Source organism: Vulpes vulpes, chromosome 4 (genome assembly GCF_048418805.1).
Source record: "Vulpes vulpes isolate BD-2025 chromosome 4, VulVul3, whole genome shotgun sequence".
Classification (NCBI taxonomy): domain Eukaryota; kingdom Metazoa; phylum Chordata; class Mammalia; order Carnivora; family Canidae; genus Vulpes; species Vulpes vulpes.
The window spans coordinates 128,485,199-128,505,981 of NC_132783.1; the positions used below are offsets into that span (position 1 = coordinate 128,485,199).

At 37.2% G+C, this 20,783-nt stretch overlaps 1 protein-coding gene across 3 annotated transcripts in view; it reads left to right on the forward strand.

Annotated features, from left to right (window-relative positions):
• Positions 1–20,783, forward strand: part of FYB1 (FYN binding protein 1) — a 146,434-nt gene that overhangs the window by 87,799 nt on the left and 37,852 nt on the right. For all 3 annotated transcript variants that reach the window (XM_072757046.1, XM_026016716.2, XM_072757047.1), the window contains one exon: positions 13,321–13,477. In XM_072757046.1, the coding sequence (XP_072613147.1) occupies positions 13,321–13,477 (157 nt within the window). The remainder of the gene's footprint in view (positions 1–13,320; positions 13,478–20,783) is intronic.

A 20,783-nucleotide genomic window follows, 5' to 3' on the forward strand; every position in this document is an offset into this window, starting at 1 on the left:
TAATCGAAAAATATCAAGAAATAAGAATCCCTCAAATGGTCAAACAATTCTACTCTGGGCATATATCCAAAAGAAATGAAAACATATGTCTACAAAAGACTCGTACATGAATGTCCGTACCAGCATTATTTATAATAGCTAAAAAGTGGAAACAGCTCAAATGTCTACCATCTGGAAAATAGATAAATAGATGCATTATCCATGCAGTGGATTATAATTCAGCTATAAATAAAAGGAATAAAGTATTGATATCTCCTACAACATGATTGAACTGCAAAAAGAATTTAGTGAAAGAAGCCAGTCACAAAAGACTACATATTGTATGATTCTATTAATGCAAAATGGACAGAATAGACAAATCTATAGAGACTGAAAGGAGATTACTGGTTGCCTACAGCAGTGGGAGGAGGGCAGGGATAGGGAGTGACTACTAATAGGTACAGTGTTTATTTTTGTGGTGATTCATATGTTCTAAAATTAGGTTATGTTGATGCTTGCACAACTATAAAATATAAATACCATTGAGTTGTGCACCTTAAATTAGTATATTTATCGAATTATATCTCAATAAAGTTTTTTAAATAACCTAAATTTCCATCAATAATTAAACTGGTCAAATAAACCATGATAAATATAACGTATGTAAAGCTCCACATCTATGAAAAAAAGTGATTGCCTTATTTGTCACAATATAGAACAATCTCTTTCTTAAATCCAGAAAGCAAAATACAGAATAATATATTTACCATGGTCTCATTTGTGTACAAAAAAAATGGAATATTTCTTGAAAGATGTAAAGTTCTTGAAAGACTGGTAACACTTGTGTTTGGGGTGGAGACTGAGGGATGGGATCTAGAATTGATATTTTCTTTTTGATATTCCTCCTTGTATTTTCTTTTTTTTTTATTTTTTATTATTTATTTATGATAGTCACAGAGAGAGAGAGAGAGGCAGAGACACAGGCAGAGGGAGAAGCAGGCTCCATGCACCGGGAGCCCAATGTGGGATTCGATCCTGGGTCTCCAGGATTGCGCCCTGGGCCAAAGGCAGGCGCCGACCCGCTGCGCCACCCAGGGATCCCTCCTCCTTGTATTTTCTTAAATGCCTTACCGTATATATATTTGTTTTACCATGAACTGTCTTAAATTAGTTAGTTTGTTTTTTTACTAAAGGGAAAAGGATAAAGGAAAAAGAAAGTCCAAAACAGTAAACATTAAGTGCCCTACTGTGTACAATAGATGTAAAGTGTTGGGTACACACAGATATTGACAGTGGAGAAGTACCTTCAGAAGGTTATTGTGTAACTAGGAAGAAAATAAATAAAAAGATTAATAGATTAATTAATTGATTTTGAGAATTTTAAAGAAAATAAAATTAGTATAAGAAACCACATGCAAGTACTCTATGTACAAATAGAGAGCTCCCTGAGCGGCATCAGGTCGCATGGGTGTTCACAGTGTGGAAGGGCAGTACAACCACACTACATTTCAAAGGGCAGGTGGCCTTTCAGAACCTTGCTTTCCACAGAATGGCCAGATGTACAGTGATTAGCATGTGGTTTCAGGCACAAATGGCAGTTCAGAAAACTTTTTTTTAAGTTGCAAGAATATGATTATCCTATTCTCTCTATGCAGATGGAAACAAATGTGCCCTCAGGGGTTTAACAAGAGTCTGTTCCATATAGAACAGACATCTAATCTGTTCCATATAGAACAAACATAACAGTTTCAGGGTCTGGGATAATTCATAAGTAGAACACCTGCTATAAGCTGGGCAGGCAGACATACTATATCTCATTCTATAACCGTCCTGCAAGTTAGGAATCCAGAGCTTCAATACAACAGGCAAGGAATAGAAACCCAAAGAAGCGAAGTAAGTTCACCAGTGTACCATAGCTACTGCTGGTTGGGATTGGTAGTCAAACCCAAGTCTGAATGACCCCAGTACAGCTCTTCCTTTTACCAAACCATTCCTCTTCCCATGTCAAAAATTGTTTCTGGCATGTGTAGGAATCAGTAAAGTGAAAGTAATGTCTGTTTGTTTGTTTGTTTGTTTGGGCACCTAATGGGATGGTTCTAAGGATTTAAAGCTAAGCCTCCTGATTCTTCACCCTCCCTAAGATGTCCTAACAGAACAAGAGCCAGGCATGATTGGCTTGGGGAAAAGGTGTTCTGTTTTGTTCACAGTTGAGGTGGGTAGATGCTGTGTATCAATGCAGCCAGCTCAAATAACAGCTCAGAAGAGTAGGAATATTTATTGAGTGTTACAGTGTGGGCAGGTGCTTTTACAAGGTGGTTGTATATGACCACTTCACAGATGAGAAAATAAAGATTGGAGAAATCAAGCAACTTACTCAAGGCCCCAAATAGAGTAATAAGCAACTGCAGGTTATCACAAATGTGGTGGAGTCTGAACTCAAACCCACACCTCCCCAAACCCCTCCATTCTTTGCTCTGCCATGAAGCCACTCAAGCAAAAATAAAGATACAGAAGTGGCCAACACAGGCTTTTGTTCCAGGAAATTTGACTGTAAAGGGAAGGAGGGAAAAGCAGCTAGACTAGAGGACAAGGGTAAGAAAGAAAATTGTTGTGTCCTTCAGAGTGGAGAAGACTGACCATGTTTAAGATGAGACATACTCCTGAAAGATGAAACACACCACCCAGAGCCCATAGTAAGTGCTTAAGAAATTATTTTGCTCAGTGCAAACGAAGGAGTCCATGGTTAACAGAGCAGGATCTATAAGGAAACTGGTACTGATAAGAATCAACAATGCCAACTAGTGCGAGGAAGGAAGAATGACATTTTTTTTCCAGAGAATCAAGGGCAAAGAGAAAGAGGACGAGCAAGGTAGAAGGAGGTTTTAATAAGTTAGAATGAAGGGCAAGCAGGGAGTAAGCAGTAGGCGTGCTCTCCCTGTTCTTAGTGAAACAAAAGGCAAAGTTGTCTTGTGGTGAAAGAGGAAGGCATGAGTGAGGTCCAGAAATGTGGGGAGTTTTGAAACAGCCATTATAGTAAATGTGATAAAATCTCAGTGATATGTGGTCCTGAGAAAGTTCATGTTCGGTTAGGTGTAAATGAATGTGCACGGGTGTGTAGCTGCTAGTGGTTCTCAGTGTGCACCTAGATTGTAAAATTACCTCGTGCAGAGTTCACCAGTCCAGACTCTGAAAATGCCAAACAGCTGCTAGAGCTTCTCTTCCCTTTGGATGGGCAATAGTTAGGTGCCTACTCAGGGGCCCAAAGAAAATAGAAGTCTCTATTCCAAGTTGCCAGTTCAATGGCTAAATCCTGGGGCAGGCATGTAATAATTCCCAAATAAACAAAACGAACTTTATAAATGATTTCAAAATATCTTAGGTCAAGGTAACTTAGCAATGATTTTATTTGCAGCACCCCTCATCCTTGTAGGATCATCTATGATGTTTATACAACACTTTGGACTTTTCAAGATGTTTTCATGTGTATCAGCTCATCTAATCCTTAAACCTTTATGAAGTAGTTGGGATCATGTTACTACTGCTGGGGACAGACAGAAAAACGAAACCACATGGAGGTTAGTTAACTGATTTGCCAGAGACAAAATGCTCTCTGGTAGTAGAGCTGGTGGTAAAATCAAAGTTTTGTAGTGCCTGGCCCAATTCAAGACATCCCAAGAAAACCAAAGTTAGAAGTACCTAGTTTAGTGTAAGGGCTTGGGGACAGTTGTGGGCAGTATGATATAACGTCCTTGGTTTTGTAAAGGAGCTAGAGAACCACACCCCAGATGTTCCTTAGACATCTTGGGACATGAAGGCTATAGGTAGCTTCTTACTCAAAAGTCATAAACATCAGGATCCCTGGGTGGCTCAGCAGTTTAGCGCCTGCTTTCGGCCAGGGTGTGATCCTAGAGTCCCAGGATCGAGTCCCACATCAGGCTCCCTCTGTGGAGCCTGCTTCTCCCTCTACCAGTGTCTCTGCCTCTTTTCTCTCTCTCTCTCTCTCTCTCTGTGTGTGTGTGTGTGTGTGTCTCTCACGAATAAATAAATAAAATCTTTTTTAAAAAGTCATAAATATCAAAACCTGTGGGGTAGGTTTCCTGAGTTCTCATAGATCTTCGTGTTACAAGAACATTGTGACAATATCTAGAACCAGTATTTGGCTCACCAAAAAACTGCGAAGTGCAAAGTTTGTGAACTTTTGTTTGCTGCATTTTCTCTAATAGGAGTACACTACTGCCCACTTTGTGTTTTTGTTAATCATCCCCTCATCTTCCCCCATCCCTTTTTTTTCTTCCTTCTCGGTTCTGTTTCTTTTAAGAGTTTTAGATCCTCTTCAGAGGCTCTAAAATTCAAGAAGATGAAAATTTGTTGGGGCGTTTAGGTGGTGTAGCCGGTTGAGCATCTGACTTTTGGTTTTGGCTCAGGTCATGATCTCGGCGTCGTGAGACTGAGCCCTGCATCAGGCTCCGCATTCAGTTAAAAATCTGCTTGATACTCTCTCTACCTCTGCCTCTCCTCTGCTTTACAAAATTAAGAAATAAATCTTAAAAAAAAAAAAAAGACAATGAAAATTAAATCAGATGTTGGTAACCTCCCAAATTCTTGAGAACTATCTTTGTGCTTTTGTCTTTCCCCTTCATTCTCATCTTTCCCCCATTTATTCTGCAACCAGTATGAACTGTTCCCTTGTACAAAAATAGTTCTCTCTCATTTTTGCCAATACTCCCATTTTTTATTAGGGTTGAATATTTGATTATTAAACCTATTACATCTCTGGTGGAAGTTCAAAGCTTACAGCAAGATGTAAGTCAAGCTCCCGCTTGACCTTTTAGCAAAATGCCCCATATCTCCTTCTTAAAGCCTCGAACACTGTCAAAATATCCAGGAACACAGTTCTACAATTCTGTCTCGGGATGAGTGTGGGCGGTAGGTTGTAAATTCCCCTGATTAGTTTACCACCACCCATTTGTTCTGCACCATCCGGGAGAGCAGCTCTGTGTACCGAGAGGCCCACATCCATGCATAATCCTACCATTCTTGGAGGAGCTCCAAATGGTCATGTCAGATCCAATATTCTAAAGCCATAGGCCATGTATACAACATCTCCTGAGCTTTGAGGGATAAGACCCACGGTAGATTGATTCAGAGTGTTGTCTCTCAACTCATATCCTTAATTCTTGATGCCCAGTAAACTCTAAACTTGTTTTTTTTCCTTTATTTTATTTATTTAATTGCTTCTAAGTCCTTTTTTTTTTTTTACTGCATTTTGAATTCTTCAATTTCATTTCTTGAGACTATTTTTTCTTTGCTTGCTTGTGTCAGTCATCTACCTTTAAAGGTCCATTTTCCACTAGCCCTTGAATGTCTACTTTCCTGCTATCTGGTTTCCCAAATCAAATTCTGGTATAAATTATAAATTTAGCATCTGAAACACCCACATAGGTGGGTACATGCTTCAGAATTACTTTAGAGTCTCCAGAGCTATTTCTGCCCTACATGAAACAGAAAATAGTCATACAAAATCACACTAAGAGGAAACATTATCGATCCAAAAAGCTAGACTTACACTCAGATCTCTGGAAAGTGTGTTAACATGTGCATTGGAAATGTCTACGTTCTTTCCTTAAGCAGCAGAACATAGCAGAAAGGGAGTAGGGCATAGACAGCATAAGAAATTGAGTAGGGTTCAAAGTTTGAATGACTTTTCTACTGCTTACAAACTCTCTGAACGTGGGTAGTTTTCTTAACTGTCAAATGGAAACTGGATAAGAATTTAAACCCCAGAGGATTGTTATAAAGATTAAATAAAATTGAATATGTAAAATACCTAGAATGATGCCTGGTAGGAAAATAAAGGGATTACTAAACATTGTTACCACCAGTCCCAGAAATTTTCTGTAGTTACAGTGTTTCTGTTTCTTCTTTATATATCCACACTCTCTTCTTTCCATCACAACCAGCTAGATTTTTCTTTTTAAGAATTCCAATATTATTAATTATATTTTAGCATACTTTATAAAGTCCGAATAGAGATTTTTAAACCAATCAGATTACATTAAGATAAGTCTCCCTTTTTTTTCTGAAAAACTAAAATATTTTTCCATAGAATTATTTTGTATACATGCAAATAAATCCCTTGTAGTATTTGAAAGTGACTGCAGATTTTGCAAAGCAAAATCTTTCATTGCTAAACAGTTGAATAACATAGGAAGACTTTTGTGTATATTCTCCCAAACTCGAAGAGGAACAAAACATTTGAACAATTAGTGTAGGGCCTCACTATGCCTTTCAAATTATCGACAATTTTTGAAACATAGTTTTTTAAAAAATCCAAACAGTCCCTTACTGTCTCTTAGCTGTGCCTTCCTTTAGCTCTGCTACATCCTCAGGCAAACCCTGCCCTGGTGGTGGTGAGATAGATGCTGGCAATGCCAAAGGGGGCTTCCTTGGAGGTCTAAGTCCAGTGGGAAAGCAAGCACTCCCCTTTGTGGGTAGCTCGTGTTATTGTAACTAAGGAAAGGAGAATAGATGTCAGGCAAGCAGAACGACAGGGGCCCACCACAGATGCCCCATCAGAAAGTCTCATCAGCCCATGTAAAGATGAAAAAGTAGTACACGGGTTTTGGGTGAGTCAGTTTTTGGTGTTTCCAGTTCGTTGTTCCCCAAAACATATCTAAAATTTCTCACCTCCAGGCCTTAGATCATTTTCATATGGTAACACCCCTGGCTTATCAAAATATTTTCCATGAAAAGATAAGTCACAGATGGATGATAAACATTTTTCTTCTGTTTAGACAAGAGTTTATTAATTTCCACTCACAGTGGCTTATTCCCTGTGAGTACAGCTTTCAAATTATTTAGGAATCTATCAGACCGTATTATTTATAAATTAAAATAAGATGTCATTTTCATCTGTCAAATTCACTAGGATTTTTAATGTTTATTCTATGATAAAAGAGGCATTTCAAGTCAGTAAGTAATAGCTCATTAGATAAATGGTGCTGGGACACGTAATAAATGATCTAAGAACAATAGCAACAGCAACAAAACCCATAAAACTAGGACGCCCGGGTGGCTCAGCAGTTGAGCATCTGCCTTGGCTCAGGTCGTGATCTCGAGGTCCTGGGATCGAGTCCCACATCAGGCTTCCTGCAGGGAGCCTCTGCCTATGTCTCTGCCTCTTTCCCTGTGTCTCTTATGAATAAATAAATGCTTAAAAAAAAATGACCCTAGATCCCGGTCTCACATCTAACTTCAAAATAAATTATTAATCATTTCAAAGAGTTAAATGTAAAAAAATGAGTCCAAAAAAGAAGTAGAAAAAAATGTAAGATTAATAATTATGTGTTCTCCGGATTCCTGGCTGGCTCATTCGTGGAGCATGCAACTCTTGATCTCAGGTTTGTGAGCTCGAGCCCCACATTGGATGTAGAGATTACTTAAAAATAAAATCTTTAGGAGTGCCTGGGTGGCTTAGTCAGTTAAGGGTCTGCCTTCAGCTCAGGTCATGATCTCAGGGTCTTGGGATTGAGCCCCAAGTTGGGCTCCCTGCTCAGTGGGAAGTCTGCTTTTCTCTCTGCTCCTCCCCACCCTCCCCCCCACCCCGGCCCCCTTCCACCTTGGGCTTATGCACTCTCTCTCTCTCAAATAAATAAATTGTTTTAAAAAATAAAATAAAATATTTAAAAATAATAATAATTATGTGTTCTCAGGATAAGAAAGACTTTCCCAAACATAACTCTACTGATAGAAACTATATATAAAAAGAATTTACTCACTGCAGTAGAGAAAAAGTAGTAAGTCCTATATGTCAAAAAGATTAACTTTACTGAGGACAAAAATGAAATGGGAAAAATATTTCTAACATAAATGTAATCAGTTTAGAAATTTTATTTGTCAGATTTGTGGGGAAACTGATTCTCTCTACGCCAAAGTTCCCCCCCACCCCCAAATAGCTGCCAAAAGAGAAGATGAGCAATTCTTGTGAGCCTTGTACTTGGCAGGTGCCCCACAAGTCAGCAGTGGAGGGCCTGAGCATGTTTTAAACCTCTGAACTAGTAAGAGGACTGGAATAGTAAGAAGAGAACATGAAGAGAGAGGGTAATGTTTTTAAAAATTAAAATTAAATTTAATTTTAATTAAAAATTTAATTTAATTTTAAAAATTAAAATTAAAAATTACCACAATGAAAGCTTTGGAATGAGGCAAAACTATCTAGAAGGAATTAAGAAGCTTTTTATATATGTATTTAAAACCCTGCCACTGACCCTTTAAGATAACTTACAGTAAAGTACTATATTTCCTTCAAAGGTTTTGAAGATTTGGGGTTCGATTGGTTGGGGCAATGGTATGTTTTTTCTTTTGTTTTGTTTTTAGTTTGTTTTTTGGTTTGTTTTTTTCCTTTTCATTGTTGGAGAGTTTTTAATATACACCCAGAAACAGAAGCCAAAGCAGCCCAATTACTACATTCGGTTTGTCCATGAAGGTGGCAAAAAGATGAATGCCCTTAATAAAGAGGTTCTAATAGCCACTAAGAAAAAGCAAATACTATTTTAAAAACAAAGGACTTGAATAGATAATACAACTAAAATGAAACATGGTTATGAAGATGAAAAAATTGACCTCAGTGGTGCTCAGAAACATGTAAAATTAAAACAAAATGTTTTTCAAGAGTGCACCCCTTTTCCTCTCAAAAACATTGCTCTAAAATTAGGAGGACAAGAAAAACAAACTTCATATTTAGGGAAACTAGGCGATACACATAATTCAAATGCACAACGCATAAAATCAGAAAGGGTCAAAGCAAAGCCAGGAGATACAGACACATTCTACTCATGAAAGAGCCAAAAGAACCTATGAATTTTTTACATAGAAGCAATTGGATGCTGGTAAATTTTGAACTAGTTCTCTAAGAAAGACTGCCATGTATGGGTGTTATGTATATATACATATGTAATAAACTTTATTGATATAAAAGATGCATAGTGCATAATAATATAAATACCAATAAGCCAAACAATATTCTTTATTGAAAATTCCACAGAGCCAACTGTTGATTTTTGCCAATTTCTTGGCAATTTCTTGACTACCTGTAGTCAACCTATGGTTGCAATTAAGGAATGAGTGTAGTTCCAACCTGAATGTTGATTGCTATTTTCATTTATGTTAACAAGATGACTGTAAAACAATAAAGATCTATGTCAGAACTTCACTCATTTGCCAATGATGTGAATGACTACTTTGCTGAGCTGTGTAATAGCTTTCAAATACTGGAAAATATTTTCTGAATGTTTTATGCTCTTCATCATGTAATAGTTACAGAAACAACATACTTTTACATTTAATCTGCATTATAAGCATTTTCTCCATCACTTTCTTAAATCTAACAATCAACAAAACAATAAAGCTGAAATTTGTAATTCTTGTCTATTTCCAGGAGCTAAATACTCCCTTTTTGCTCAAATTCAGTCTACCATAGTGAGGTCACTGAATGCAGAGTAGGGAAGAGATGCCAACATAGTCTTTCCACCATTTATAGCAGTTCTCATAATTTTATATGTATTCTATTTAGATATTTTTCATTTTTATCTATCTTCCCAAACCTATAAGAGCAGAAATTTGTGTCCACTTTTTCTATTGTATCCTATTGCCTAAACAGAGCTTGACACATAGTAAGCATTCAATAAATATTTGTTGAAAAAAAATAAAATGTTCAACCTATGGGGCACCCGGGTGACTCAGTGGTTGAGCATCTGCCTTTAGCTCAGGTCATGATCCTGGGATCCTGGGATCAAGTCCCACAACGGGCTCCCTGCAGGGAGCCTGCTTCTCCCTCTGCCTATGTTCTGACTCTCTCTGTGTCTATCATGAATAAATAAATAAAATCTTTTTTAAAAAGTTCAATTTACTATATGTCAGGTACTGTGCTAAATGCTTTACATGTAGTAAGTCTAAAGTCCTTACCGTAACCCAATGAGGTGGCACTATTATGATCTTCATTTTCCAGATGAAACCAGAAGTCACTTATCCAAGTCACCCAGAAGGTAGGTGGTGGAGCCAGGATTTAAACTCAGGCACTTTGGTTTTGATCTGAGACTCTATCACAATGCATTCTCTAAATATATCAGAGCCTGACACTGGCAGAAAGAAATCTCAGAATGTCACATGTGTGGCAGACCTTAAAAGCAACCAGGTCACATTAGAGTAAATGGACAGGGATGGTATACTGGAACCAATTCATTATCTGACAGGTTTGGTTTTGTCGAAAATGTTTAAAGATATTTTACAGCACTATTGGAAATTGTGGGAAGTAAGAGTTCCAAAGAAAAATCTTCCCAAATGACAAGACAGTTATTAATTCCAGGAAAACAATAAGTTGAATGAGAAAAGAAATGTAATCATAGTGCACTGCTTAATTCAACAAAAAGTAATATTTACCGAGTCATGATAATGAAAACAATGAACATGGATTTAATCCCCCCTAAAAAAAGTCATGCTTTTGCTACATTGGAAAAGGAAGAGAAAGAAAGCAAAAACCTACATACATCTACTAAATAGAAAATCAATAATTTTTCAAGCAGTAGTTGTCTGTGTGTGTGTGTGTGTGTGTGTGTGTGTGTGTTGTGTGAATGAAAGTAAATGCAAAAGAAACATCTTTTGAAATTTTGGAAGTTTTCAGTATTTGATATTGATTTTCTGATACAAATGAAATTAAAACAAAAGGTAGAATTTTTTCCATAATATTCTGAAAAAGTCAAAACATAATAATGCCAATGTGGGCAAAAATATATGAAAATCACTCTTATATACTGTCAGTTAGTGGAGCTATCAGTTGCTGTCTCTCTGGAAGACAATTTGATATTTTGTGTCAAAAGTCTTAAAAAATGTTGTTTGACCCAGCATTTCCACTTAATGGAATTCATTCTAGGACAAATCTTTAAATATGTGCAAAGACTAAGACATCTTATTACATCAAAAAGGAAAGGAATTAATACAAATAGCCATTATGAGAGCCTTAGTGGGTTTTTTTTAATCATGGTAAGAGCTGCATAAATAAAAATTGCCCAGTTACTAAAAATTACATTGTAATTAGATTAACCCAGAATGATATTTATGATGTTGAGAAAAATAAAAATACTGATAACAAAATAGCAAAATGGTTCCATTTTACTCCCTGCTGTATGTTTGCATTAAAATGTTTTATTTATTTTCTAAAGATTTTATTTATTTATTTATTTATTTATTTATTTATTTATTTATTTATTCATGACAGACACAGAGAGAGAGAGAGGCAGAGACCCAGGCAGAGGGAGAAGCAGGCTCCATGCAGGGAGCCTGACGTGGGATTCCCTCCTGGGTCTCCAGGATCACACCCCGGGCTGAAGGCGGCGCTAAACTGCTGGGCCACCAGGGCTGCCCAAAATGTTTTATTTTAAAATACAAGTAATTTAGGAGCTATTGCTGGATGATGGGATTATGGGTAATTGATGTTTATTAGTTTTGCTTATCTTTATGTTATAATCTCTACATAGAGATTATGTAGACATAATCTACATCTCATAGAGATTATGTATGATTTATTTGTGAGGTTGTTGAATATATTTCAATGTTTAGAAATCATACCTGAAACAAAATCTTCTCATTAATGATTCAAGGAAATCATTGAAAACAAGAAAGAATGTATTACCCATGAGAACAGACACAAAAACTACACCTCTTTGGTCTAAAATAATGAGCCCAATGAAACATCATCTACATTTTAAAAATCATAAAGAATGTGATATTAAAGTTGGTGTAAAAAAAAAGTTGATGTAGACTTCTTCACAAAGTCCAAAATATTAAAACTATTGTTTACAAAAGCTCAGAAAAAGTAAGAGAAATTCTTTTTTGTTGTTGTTTTGTTTTGTTTTTATTTTTTATTGTGCATTTTTTTCACCCATGTACTCTACACCTAGATTTAACAATTGTTAAGATTTTTCTTAACAAGATAAGAGAAATTCTTTTTAGTAGTGGGAATTAAAGAACTTATCTATCTCACAAAAAGAAAAAGGAATGTGTATCCACATCGCTAATCATCATGGAAATGCAAATCAAAAGCACAGTGAGATATCATCTCACACATAGGATAGGATGTCAATTATCAAAAAGACAATAGACAACAAGTGCCAGGAAGTGGAGAAAAAGGAACACTTACATATACTGTTAGGAATAAACTGGCACAGCCACTATGGAAAACACTATAGACTTTCCTTGAACTACCTTATGATCCCACAATCCCACTTTTGTGTATTATCTAGAAGCAACAAAATAATTATCCCAAAGAGATGGTTCTACTCCCATATTTATAGCAGAATTATTCACAACAGCCGAGGACCTAAATGTCCATCAGTGGATAAGTGAATAAAGAAAATGTAATAGGGGAACCCTGGGTGGCGCAGCGGTTTAGCGCCTGCCTTTGGCCCAGGGCGCGATCCTGGAGACCCGGGATCGAATCCCACCTCGGGCTCCTGGTGCTTCTCCCTCTGCCTCTCTCTCTCTCTCTCTCTCTCTCTCTCTCTCTGTGTGTGACTATCATAAATAAATTAAAAAATTAAAAAAAAGAAAATGTAATAGATGTATAAAATGGAATATAATTCAGCCTTAAAAAAAGAAGGAAATCATGTCATTTTTGACAACATGGATGAATTTAGAGGGCATTACACTAGTGAAATAAGCCAGAAACGCAGACAAAGACAAGAAAATGCGTGGTTCAATGATCTGTGTAATCTAAAAAACAAAACCAAAAAAGTCAAACTCATAGAAACAGAGAGTAGGAAGATGGCTGTCAGGGGCTAGGGTGAAGAAAATAGGAAGAGACTGATCAAAGGGTCCAAATTTTCAGTTATAAGATATATAAGGTCTGAGATCTAGAATAAAACATGGTGACTAGAGTTAACACTGTATTGCATAACTAAAATTTGTTAAGAGACTAGAACTTAAGTATTCTCATCTTCTGCCCCACAAAAAGATAAATACATGAGATGAGTGGATATGTTGATTAACTCAATGGATGGAAAACCTTTCAAAAAATATATATATGTATATCAAACCATTGTGTTATACACTTTGACTATTTTATAATTTTTGTCAATTATACCTCAATATATCTGAAAAAATAGAACATTTAAAATGGCATGTTCTGTGATACTTTGAATATTAGATTCTTTAAGGCAATAATTTAACTTAGGATGCATTTCTCACAATTTTATATTTAAGATGCGCATTTCTGCATACTTGGAATAGCCAGCCCTTGTGTTTTGAAGATTTATCTTAATTCGTGGTATTTTTTTCTCTGCTTCTTAGGTACCAGCAAAGGCCAAACATCTTACTCAACTACGTCCCTACCACCACCTCCAGCATCCCATCCAGCCAGCCAACCACCATTGCCAGCATCTCACCCACCACAACCGCCTGTCCCAAGTCTACCTCCTAGAAACATTAAACCTCCCTTAGATCTAAAGTAAGCAAACATTATCTTGTCATTTCTTTGTCATCTCTTGCCTTAGGTTTTCAAACTCTGCTTGGCTGAATACTGGAGTTCCATGGTAAATGGCTGGGGTCACAAATGTGGGCAGATGGAAGGAGAAGGAATGGCTAAGCAGGCTGCTCGCATACCCCCATATCCTTGAGCAACTACTGTTGATCTGGTTTTGCAATGGTTTTTCCCTTTGGAGTTTTAAAAACTGCCTTTTAAAAATTTTGAAGCATTCTTCAGGTTAGTACTACAACCACCTCTTCCACCATCACCATCACTGCCAATACCACCACTACCATTATCATAATCATCACCACCACCACCACCACCACCACATTTTACTGACTACTTATGACACACTAGGAACTTTACATATATAAGTGGAAAGTGTTTTCACCATTTCACAGATGAAGAAATGGGAATTTACAGAGGCTGAGTAACTTCTCCAAGATTACACAAGAATGTAGAATAGAAATTTGAGGCAATGTCAGTCTGAGTCCAAAGTAAATGTGTGCTTATAACCACTCTGCTAAATAACCTCCTTAAGTTAAAAAAAATGCAGGTTTTCTCTCAATCTTCAGAATTTTGGCTGTGTGTTAAAAAACTAGGAAACTTTTATTTAAGCTCACTTTTGCCTGTCTTAGATGGCACTTTATAGAAATGTCAAAACTGGATGGGCTCTTTATCCATGACTTACCAGAATAGCTGGTTAAAAAGCAGCCAGGAGATTGGAATAAAATGAATGTGTTTTAAAAAGACATTGGATAATGGTAAGTATGGTTCCTTATGGCAAGTTAGACTAAGTATTCCCTTTCTTTTTTTAGAAAATTACATCATTCTCCTTTACCGTAAATATGCAATATTCCAAAGTATTTAGCTACAATTTATTTTTCCTCCATTTCAATCCCCTACCAGCCTGATGTTCTTTATGTTTAAACTACTTAATATCCATAATCCATCTAATAGAATCTGATAATTACAGTACCTTTACACTAAAAGTACTTCATATCCGTAATCTAACTAATAGAATCAGTTAATATCAGTATCTGGACAGCTTTCCTTTACTGATGATGATTACAGTTTAGAGCAGGGGTTGAAAACACATCTGTCATACGTAACCACCACTATGTCTTACTTTATTTTGTTTGAGGTATAAAGGCAGTGGCTAGAAAGTGTTAGAGCAGTTTAACAGCTATTACCTTGTTTATGGCCTGTACCGTGCATTTATGTTAACTGTGTGCCCTTCCAGGCATTTGATTTTATGAATTCTATTTGAAAGACTCTAATATCCCATGATATTTTGCTACCAAATAAGAGTTTAAGCCATCTGACTACTAATATGTAAGTGCTAAATAAATATTTGTTTAGTTAAAATAAACAATTAACATGTATTCTTATATACACTTGACTTCTATAAATTATTTTGCTTTCACACGTATTAAATTCTGGTTCTTTTCCCTAGTTTTTTTCTAGTCTGATAAATTTAACCCACTAGGTCATGGTCTTAGTACTTCTGAATTTCATTTTGTGACCCTATCCCAGCCACTGCCTTCAGTCTTATGTAATTCTAGTGAGGTACTTTAATAAGTACCCTGAGCATGAATCCCTGAAAATGTATAAGACATGAAGACTGATAATTGTCTGAAGAAATTGTGGAGAGGAGGAGTATTTGGCACTATTTCTGCTGTATGAGGAATTCCCAAGACTACCATATGTTTGCAGATTCATTTAAAGGACTCATAGGATCCAGCATATAGTAGTACTTCTGGCCAAGATTTATCACAGTGAAACTGTCCTTCTATGCCTAGGAAGGACACATTGATAGTTCTTCTTTTGCCAGCGCTGGAAATGTATGAAGTTATTTCCCAGAGAAGCCCAGTAGAGACAAGTGTTTATCAGAGAGTTAGCCACATAGGCACTTCAGCCTAACCAATACCAAAATATAAGACTTCCAGAAAGAGAGCAAGTTTTCAGCACAAGTTGCATTGTTTATACATACAGTCTAGGCACAGCAAGGCACTCTTATCAATTAGGCAATTTCTCATATCAGTGTAGGAGATTTTTTAAAAGCTGAGTTCCCAGATGCAAGCCAAGGGCCAGTCTTGGTGTCAGAGTCTTCTAAAAATCAGAACTTTAGGCCTGCTGTATTAACCCTTTTTTGCAACCTACTGCCCAGAATCCATTATGATATGGTGGAAAATAAAAAGTTTTAGATGGAAGACAGAATTTCAAGAAGGATCCTGTAGCCTGTATTACAAATTCATAAGGATGCTGGTCAATTTCTCAGCTTTTCAGCGAATTCTTGCAAAGTTGAAAAGGGCTTTCCAACCAACTGGGCTCAAATTCTTACTTGTAATATTAATTTCATCAGAAATTGACAAAATCCACCAATTGTAAGAAGCTTTACCTCATCCCTATTTTCATATTATTAAGGACTCCTAATTAGAAAGCCGGATTCATCTAAGAGTTCCTGATTCCACAAAAACGCATACTCTCAGAAGAAAAATGAAGAGAAACAAGAGTCTCCTTGGGTGTTATATTACCCAAACAAACAATAATTGGGGAAACTGAAAGTTAATTGTCAGATGGAGACAATCGAGGGAATGAAAGCTAAACGACATCTATAATTTTCTTTAAGTAAAAATGTAGTGTATAGTGAAAGATTTTCAGGCTCCCATCAGAGAACTCAAATAAATTCCAAAATGAAGAAATACTTGGATTGGAAACTTTCCCCCAAGTAGGGGAAGCCAGATAAGACACAAAGAAGAAATGAGAGCCAAATGAGTTTTGATATTCAGGCTCAAAAATTTATATTTCATGTGAGAGGGAAATTTATGGGATAATCTTTAAGTAAAATTGTGAGATGTGCTTTTCCTTATGCTGCCACCCTTCAAAGCACACGCATGGGTGTTTTCCAGATGCTCCCTCTGCCAGCCTGCAAATGCCATTCCTCTCCTCTCCAGTCAAAGGCCACACTCAGGTCAAGCGCTCATAGATTTTTTTTTTTTTACATTCACTCGGGAATTGTTTTTTTTTTTTTTATGCCACTGCTTTGTGCTGTTGTAATAGTTCAGAAAATATCAGTGAACAAAATAAAGATCCCTGCCCACATAAAACGGGGGGCAAGAGACCAAAAGAATAAAAATAATAAACATGTAAAGGAGATAGTATGGTAGGAAATACCGAGTAGGAGAAAAGAGAGCAGAGTTAGGTGATGTGGTGGGAGGGTGGGATTGGGGACAGCAGGTTGAAACTTTAAGGCAAGGGTAGCCCCCTTTATAGGCAGTTCTACTTGAGCAAAGATTCACGGAAGTGAGGGAGTCAGGCTTGTAGTTGTCTTAAGCAAGACCATTCCAGGCAGAGAGAAAAGACAGAACAAATGCCTAGAATGTTCAAGGACTAGGAAGAGATGAACTGGTTCTAGAGTAGAGTGAACGAGGGAAGGAATAGTAGGAAAGGATTCAGCTCACATAGAGGCTGCGGGTCGTAGTTGAGATTGTGGCTCATCTCGGTGAAACAGGAATCACTGAAAAAGACTGAGCAGAGCAGTGATGTTTTGACTTATGTTTTATCAAGATCACCTTAATAGCTATATGAAAAGAGACAATAGGCAAATATTGAAACAAGGAAACTAGTCTGTCGACATTGCAGAAATGCAGGCAGGGTATAGATAAATGGAGATGGTGGCAGTGGAGGTGGTTCTAATCAAAATAGTGGCAGTGGAGGTGGAGAAAGATATCTAGATTCAGAATATATTTTGAAGGTAGAGACAACAGAATTTGAATTTGGGGTATGAAGGGAAAAGGGGATCAAAGATGGCTCCAGGGCTTTTGGCTTGAGCAACTATAATATAAGGATGATGTTTCTTTCAACCGAAATGGGAGAAGGTGAATGTGAACACGTTTGGGGGTAGGGAAGATCAGGAGGGCATGGCTATGTTCAATGTCTAAGTGGAGATGCTGAGGCAGCAATTAGGTATAAGAAGTGAAGAGTTTGGGAGAGAGTTCTGGTTCCAAAATATAATTTTGAGACTCATAGGCATAGATTCCCCACTTAAAATCATGAGACTGTTAAAATCACCAAGGAAGTGAGTACAACCAGAGAGAAGAACCAGCCCCTGGGCTCTCCATCTCTACTAGGCCTGAGAGAAAACAAATGAACAGATGAGAGTAAAAAGGAGTAAGCCATAAAATAGGAAGAAAACCAGAGTGTGGTGTCCTGGAAACCAAGAAAAGATAGAATTCCCCAGGAGGAGGCCATGAGAACTGTGTCAGATGCTGCTGAGGGCCAAGTAAGGGAGGGCTGTGGACAGGACACTGTGGGGGCGAAATATCCTGGACTTGGGATTTGAACCTGACTGAAATAGCTTTAGAGGAGTAGGAAAGGAGAGGAACTGGAAAGAACAATTATAGACAACTGTTTCAAGGAGATTTGGGGCAGAAACTGGTGGGGGACATGGAATTGAGATTTGTTTTCTTAAGATGGAAGAAATAACAGTATGTTTGTATGCCCAGGAGAAAGATGCAGTGAAGAAGGAAAAATTATAATGGTGGCAAGGAGAGGATTCATGAAACAAGGACTAGAGCCACTGGGAAGTAGTGTTCAGGTGAGGGACTGGCTTCCCAGAGGAATAAATGATTGAAAGGTTTACAGTCTTCCAGAGCATGTAGAGTCCGTATTGCTTATGGCAAGAAAGTGAATTTTTAATTGGTATCAGGGAAGGAATTTCAGGAGATAGGGTCGCTTTTATCACCTGCCTCCCCAGATGTCACATGTAATGGCATCATTCGGATCAGGATGCCTTAAGAATGTAAAAGATTAGGGGATCCCTGGGTGGTGCAGCGGTTTGGCGCCTGCCTTTGGCCCAGGGTGGGATCCTGGAGACCCGGGATTGAGTCCCATGTCAGGCTCCCTGCATGGAGTCTGCTTCTCTCTCTGCTGTGTCTCTGCCTCTCTCTCTCTCTCTCTCTCTCTCTGTCTATCATGAATAAATAAATAAAACCTTGAAAAAATAAAAAATAAAAAAAAGAATGTAAAAGATTAGAGGCAGAAGAAAATTAGAAATAATAACCATCTTTAGAAAGAAGATGGTGAGGCCAAAGTTCTGTTTTAAATTGTATTTGTATTTTAAATTGTATTTTAAATACAATTTACAATGTACAATTTTTAAATTGTATTGTTTCCCCACCTAGTGGTCAGAAGTCAGCTAGTTATATTTTTTTGCTCTGGTACCCAGACATCAGAAGAGAAACTGAAAGGCATCCTAAGAGCCTGTTTATCACTATTAGTGTTCAGATCAACATCTTCTAGTGTAACACGTTTCTTGGCACCGCCTTTTAAAATGAATTAGAATTTTAACAGTATAACTAATTCTTCATAGAAAAACAGAACCAATGCTTGAATATTTTAGCATACAAAACAAATGCCACAGTTATTAATAGTAACGAGACAGGAAAAGTGAAGTAATAAGAAATAATAAATACTGGGAAGTGACTAAAGTTGGAAAAGGAAAAGTTGAACGATTCTTACCATGAGATCATTCATGGTCAGCTTCAGATTTGGCTGTAAAATTCGAGAAAAAGTATGAATTTACCATTATAACCTTTTTATAATTAGAAATGCTTAACATTGTCTGGAATTTGAGACTTGCCCTATCAGAAGTGTGCTTATGGGTGGCCTTACCTAACTCCATTTGGAGAGCATTGGCTGAAACGAGTCAGTTTTATATAGGTCCTCCTGCATTCGATACAGGAAGACAAGTTCCTGAGAAAAGTTCACAGAGAAGTCATAAGATTTTATTCTCAGCAACAGCAGGTATAGAACCCAGTTCGTGTGCCACTTAGATGCACCCTTCTGTAAAAACCAAACACCAAAAATGAGAAAACTCCAACAAAGTCATGAATAGCAAATAAGATAGAAAGGTCAAGAGCTTTACATCTTGAAAAGCCAGGAAATAGAGCTCTACGAGCTTTCTAAAAATTGGTGGTTGTAATTATTGAATTAATTTTGCCTTTCCTATGTAACCCTGCATGCCATCATGTAAAAACAAAAAACCAGTGAAAGGTCCTCCTGAGCAGACACATGGTTCTAACAACTGATAAACTTCCTTTTCTTCTTGACCTGCTTAGGTCTATGTGATAGGTGATTGGTTTCATTGTTTGCCTGTATCTTTCAGTGTAGTTTTTCTCAATGCCTGCAACACTCTTTTTTTTTTTTTTAATAGGTGGTGTCAGTTTCAGTTTATTCTAACATTCACCTATTTCTCTTCTTCATCTTTTTCCCTTTTATTCTTCACTATCATTCTTAGACGATTTCATATTTATTGAACACTTCCATGTGATAGATGGTGAGTTCAGAGTTCTATAAAGTAAACTAAGATTTATATTGCTATTGTGTTGGGTCCATGAAGCAATGTGTGCATACAAACATTGTCTACAAATAATAAATGGTTTGTATAAACCTGCAGCCACATATGCGTGAATGTGCAGCCACATATGTGCAGCCACATATGTGTGAATGTGCTATGCAGATACTCTCCATTCTGCAATTATTTGTTACTCTTCTAAGTGTTTTAGGAAGTAAACTGTAAGTCCAGTAGTCTTTTTGACTAATATTCTCTTTCAAAAGTGATCATAAACAAGTCACTTTAGTAACAAACGTTAATTTAGTTTCTTAGTATTGCTGGGGCATAATTAATTCATCAAAAAAAATCAAAGTCCTATACATGACTGGAATTATTCTAGTAGTGCTCTAAAAATGACAGTCATAATACTAAATTAACTAACAAACTGACAATCTCTTTCTTCTAGTCTTATAGTAGGAAGAGAGACCTCTAAGCAATTACTCTATAATTATAGTGATACAGAATAATCACTGTAATGGAGCAATGTATGACACATAGAAGCAGCAACTGTGTGGGCCTAGGGCATTGGAGATAACTTCACAGAGAAGAGAGTGTTTCAGGAGAGGCTTAAAGATTAAGGAGGGTCACAAACGGGATGATAAGGAGAAAGATTCTTCTAGGAATGGGTAAAGCAGAGAGGAACAAGAAACTAGAGAGTGTTCAGAGAGTGAGTCAATATTAATAAGTGAAAAAAGATGATGTAAGAGGAAATATGAAAAATATATTCTAAAAGAACAGGGTCAGGGGCACCTGGGTGGCTCAGTGGTTGAGCCTCTACCCTTTGATTCAGGTCGTTAACCCCTGGGGTCCTGGGATCAAGTCCTGCATCAGGGCCTCTGTGGGAGCCTGCTTTCTCCCTCTGTCTGTGTCTCTGCCTCTGTCTCTATG